The sequence below is a fragment of the Octodon degus genome, unplaced genomic scaffold (genome assembly GCF_000260255.1).
Source record: "Octodon degus isolate 3935 unplaced genomic scaffold, OctDeg1.0 scaffold00005, whole genome shotgun sequence".
NCBI lineage: Eukaryota > Metazoa > Chordata > Mammalia > Rodentia > Octodontidae > Octodon > Octodon degus.
Window position 1 is genome coordinate 11,578,738 of NW_004524581.1, and position 5,401 is coordinate 11,584,138.

Here is a 5,401-nt window from a genome sequence, read left to right on the forward strand (position 1 = left end):
AAAAAAAAAAAAAAATTTAGTACAAGGAAGTGCAGGGAATACAGGGTCTCACTACACAAATCGGACTCGTAGTGATCCTTCTGTTGTCAGCCTCCCAAGCGCTGGAATTACAGGTGTGTGCCACCACACTTGGCAGATTCTGTGAGTTCTCAGCTTTAAATTTTTACCAGTTATCTTAGAACTGCTTCTGAAAAACAGAGATAGGACCCTCTGAACTGTTATGGCCAAGTCATCCTTTGGTCTCTTCAGGGAGTTGATTGCCGGAACACAACCAGCTCACACCGCCTCCCACTGCTCTCCTGCACTATACCCCCCTTTGCACTGAAATCAGCAGAGGCTCAGGTGTCTTGCATACAGCCGCACAGTATTTGCACATGTCACATGTCTGTCCTCCCACGTAGTACTCCTAAACATGAGTTAGTAAGGGTGTTAGGTTTGGAAGCATTTTCTACCATGTTAGGTGGTACTATCATGCAGTGAGTCAAACACACGTGCCCCACACCATTTCTCTTGCTGTAGTTTAATGGAATGGGAAAGTAGAGTAGGGGTTGCCTGCTGAGAGGAAGGAACAAAAGCAATTAGGAATTAAGGTTGAATGCTGTGTGTGATCTTAACAGGCTCACCTTAATGTCGCATCCTTCTAAAGTCTAGGATAGTAAACCCAGTAACCTGTAGTTGACCTTGGGAATTAGCTTTTTGATGCATCTGCTCTCTGGTAACAGACACCCCAGATAAACAATTAACAGCAGTTTTTAACATTTTCCTGCCCTTGGCTAGCACTGTCCTCAACCAGTTATTAGCAAGCAAATTAGAGATGGCCTTCCAGCCCAGAAGTGGCTGTGTTTTGGTGACATTGTAAGCCACTGATTACCAGGCATTGTCTAATTTCCTGTCGTGAGGTAATTTTCTTTTCAGTGAATTTTGTTGGCATTGTAGTTATTGGCATTGGTGAGTGTTAGATTTAGGCAATTACTGAATTTTTCGCTACTCGTAACCTTCATTTGTCCTTTAAGAGGAAAACTGATCTGTTGCTACTTTGTGTGTCACAAGGGATTAAATTACAGTTCCTAAATAGAAGACAGACTGGCTCAGGCTGACTCCTCTGTGGAGAAATTTGGGGCTTTGGATTAGTGCAGGTAGCACTTCTAATAGGATACAGCAAAGAAGCAGTAGGCTTTGTGGTGGATGCAGAGCTGCACATCAGCGGAAGTGTGTTCTTCATGCCTGTGGTTGGCAGTGGCCCATGGGTGCCTTTCTGAAAGATAAGCTCACATCTTTTGGGCTTAAATTGCATTACCAAGGGAAATGCACAAGTGCCAAAACTTGAGCATTTTATCCTGAGTGCACCATGATTAAATGTATGTAGGAGTCAGCACTTCCAGAAGCTTCCATATACACAGTGACTTCATCTTTACAGCCTCTAATTCCACGACCTTGTAGATGAGACCCTAAAATTCAGGCTCAAGCCACCAGGGAGGTAAACTCTACCTTTGTGTGCTTTGCTCTTTCTAAAATTAAACTCGAGTTACAGTTCCACTCTTTAAGCAAAGATATGAATAGAACGAGTGCTGGCATATCATTTTCATGGAAGAGCTATAATAAATGCCATCATTGGTGTCAAACTGTCTTGTCACATAGTGGAACTCATAGTTATGTACTACCACTTGCTTGTATCTAAAAAAAAAAAAAGGAAGAAAACAACTCAGTTATGACATCAGCTTGCCTAGTCAGTCAGCAAGAAGCTGAAATTGCATAGCGTATCATTAGTGAGTACAAGGCCCTAGGTTCATTCCCAGCATCAAAAAAGCAAAAACAAAAAAAAATCCAGGAACCCAGTATTTAGTTAACTGAAAATGATATATAGTATGTAGAAGAAAAATTTGATTAAGTGTACAAATAAAATTACTTTTTAAAGTTTAAAAAAACAAAAGAAGTTAGAGCAGGGCATGGTGGCTCACCCACCTATTCTCCCAGCCCTCTGCAAGACTGAGGTGGTAGGACTGAGAAATCAAGCATGGTCTGGGGCTACTTAGGCTATTTAGTGCCTTAGCAAGACTCTGATAGATCAAAAAATGCTTAAAAGGGCTCAGGAGGGGCTGGCGAGATGGCTCAGTGGTCTAAAGCACCTACTTGGAACAAGCTTGGCAAAGCACAGGGACCGCGGTTCAATCCCCCAGCACCACATGCCAGCTAGCCCCGCCCCCTGGTGGGCTGAGCTGGCCACACACACACACACAATAAATAAATAAATAAATAAATAAATAAATAAATAAATGTTTAAAAAAAAAAAGGGCTCAGGATGTAGCCCCAGTAGTACAGAAGACCTGGGTTCAATCCCCAGTAATGAAAGAATGAAAAAAAGAGGCTTAAATTCACACAGTACAATTCTCCTAGCTAAATGTGGTGGTCCAGGCCTGTAATCCCAGCATGGAGAGGCTAAGGCAGGAGAATCTGAGTTCAAGGCCAGTGAAAGCTACTACTGAGTTTGAAGCCACTCTGAACTACAGAATAAGAACCTGTCTCAAAGAACAGCAATAGGGGCTGGTGAGATGGCTCAGTGATCTAAGGCACCTACTTAAAACAAGCTCAGCAAAGCACAGGGACCGCGGTTCAATCCCCCAGCACCACATGCCAGCCAGCCCCACCCCCTGCTGGGCTGAGCTGGCCACACACACACATAAATAAATAAAATTTAAAAATAAAACAGCAATAACGAAAACAAAACAATTCTTATAGTGTACATCCTAAGAATTGTACCTTCTTTTCTTTTGGACGGGGGCATCAGTTTGAAGATAACATTGGAAGGACACCCTCTTGGATGTGTATTAAGCCATTTGGATGCAATGTCTATAGTTTTCCTTATTGATTACTATTCTGAAGTCATTTCTGAAAGAAAGTGCCTTATGTGAAGCCCAGCACAGGCCAGAGCATTAGTCATATCTCCCTGTCACCTAATACCTGGCAACCTCGCCGTCCTGTGATTGATGGGTAAATACTTGACACTTAGGCAGGCAGGAACTGGTGCCTTAAAAAAGACGGCTATGTCCTTTTTCTTAGTTTGAGGATTTTTACATGAGGTACATGCCCCAAATGAATTCTGCTGCCCTTTAAAAAATAAAAATACAAAATCAAATTTCCTGCATAAATTCTCTGTGTTTGGATATGTTTTTCCCTGCCAGCCTTGCCTGGTGAAGAATAACATGATCTTGCTTGTTTCACAATTATTGCCCAAGTGCTGCGGTGACCGAGTTAGCACCTTCTTGCTGGCAGTTCTTGGCACCGAGACAGTGCTAGGTTCTGAGCTTGCACCATCTCTTATCGTCAGCCAAATTGAAATGTTTTGGTTCACTTGGAAAATCAAGGTTATAATTTGCGTTTACAGAATGAAATTTCCCAGCAGTGTTTTGTGATAGTCATAATGATGTAATTGGATATATTGAAAATCAACAACTTCTTCCCTTCGCTTTGTTTTTAGAATGAAAGGATTTGGAGTCTTGGTGTACTCTGCCTTGGGCTGTTGATAGCAGAGGTGTCACATGACCAAATATGTCAGCTGCCAGTGTTCACTTGATGTACGGAAGAAAAGAACATTAAGAACTGTCAGGATAGGAGGGGGAAATGTTGACCAGGGCATCAGCCTGAGGTTTCTTGTTTTTGTTTTTAATATTCTAGGAACAGAAAAAGTAGCTTCTATATCCGATCAGTGTTCTACATGAAACAGAATCTCTCTGTTAACACTGGAAACTAGACCCCGAATGTAAAAGCAGAGAAAGGAATTCATAGGTTTACCTGGTTTATAAGAAGCCATAGGGGTTAGCCAAAATCTCAGCAGTTTAAAGCGCTTGCAAGCAGGCACAGGGGCCAGGAGTTCAGTCCCTGCGCCTGCCTTGCCAGCCCCGCCCCGGGGCGCACTGAGATGGCAGTTGAGACTGGGCATGGTGGTATGTACCTATAATCCCAGCTTTTGGGAAGCTGTAAATAGGAGAATCACCACGAGTCCGATCTAGTAGTGAGACCCTGAACACCCTGTAGACCCTTCCCTAAGATAAAAATTTTTTTTAAAAAGCCATAAAACCCTTAGAGCAAACTAAACCCTTTTCCTCCTTTGTCTGTAGATGGCTCTGAGAGATTCCTCTGTGAGTCCGTGTTCAGTTACCAGGTGGCATCCACGCTTAAGCAGGTGAAGCACGGTAAGCAAGAGCACAGCGTGCTTGACTGCAGGTGACACGCAGGGCTGAGGATCCAGGCCCTGAGGCTCATGGCGTGGCAGAAACCCCAAACTCAGCATGGCTATTTAGGGGGACTTCCTAAATTCAAGAACCATTCAAGAGCTGGAGACACAGCTCAGTGGCATAGCGCCTGCCTGGAAAGCACAAGGTCCTGAGTTTGATTCCTGGTTCAAAGGAAAAAGAACCACTGAAGATCTTACTGTGGACAGTATGTCCACATTCAGGCTTAAAGCTGGAGCTGCAGGATTGGTTCTCTCAGGACTTGAGTGCTTCCTGCTCTCAGGTTGCTTTTTCCTCTCCTTTCTAAGGAAAGCTCCACATGCCGTTGTGGTCCTTGAGTGATGTCATTGTCACCCTCAGACTCTGAGGCCATGGCGGCATAGGCCTGTAGGAGATACTGGGGCTTTCTTCAGAGAAAGCAGCACGGATGGGAGAGAGCTGCAGCTGCTTCTTCCTAGGGTTGAGCACACACTGAAAATGTGCTAATATTTTTGTTTTGGTTTTGTTTACTTTGTGTGTGTGTGGTGCCAGGGATCCAACTCAGGCCTGGTACATGCTAGGCAAGTGCTCTACCACTGAGCTTAATCTCCAGCTCTGTGATAATTATATTTTTAAATTTTTATAAGACCTTGAAGCATATTTACTCTAATGTTAAATGCTATTAGTATGTGTTTGTAGTACATGGTGATTACATTCAGCACGGGGAATTGGTACATGTGCATAGCATCCTACGTCTTTTATGTTCCCTTCCCAGTCCCTCCTTCCTCCTTAAGTGCTCTTGTACATTATGAGAAACTTACATGGAGTGCAGATGTTACCCTCTGTAAGAAACTTAGTCACTGAGACTTCTGTGACATGACATGATGAAAGAAAGAACATGTAGGAACATGTGACCCTTGGTGGCTTAACATCTACAGGGAAAAGGTGCATGTTATAAACATGAGCATTTCAGCTTTCAACTGTGCAGTCAAAAGCAATGAAGGGGAGCCTGGGGGTGTAGTCTGTGGAACAGCACTTGCCTGGCATGTGTGAGGCCCTTGGCTTCCATCCCCAGTATTGCAAAAAAAACCAAGATAGTAAAGATAAATAGAAAATGAGGGCTGGGGAGATAGCTCAGTAGAATAAGCACTTGCCTGGCAAGCACAGGGTCCTGAGTTCAATTCCTGGTACTG

The 5,401-nt window shown here is 43.6% G+C and overlaps 1 protein-coding gene across 2 annotated transcripts in view; it reads left to right on the forward strand.

The window, feature by feature from the left end:
- The window catches only part of Anapc16 (anaphase promoting complex subunit 16), a 12,643-nt gene that overhangs the window by 6,569 nt on the left and 673 nt on the right, over positions 1-5,401 (forward strand). Inside the window, exon 3 of one of the 2 annotated variants that reach the window (XM_004624375.2) lies at positions 4,116-4,190. The exons of the other annotated variant lie outside the window; for it this stretch is intronic. Within the exon in view, the coding sequence (XP_004624432.1) occupies positions 4,116-4,190 (75 nt within the window). The remainder of the gene's footprint in view (positions 1-4,115; positions 4,191-5,401) is intronic. 2 annotated transcript variants of the gene reach the window in all.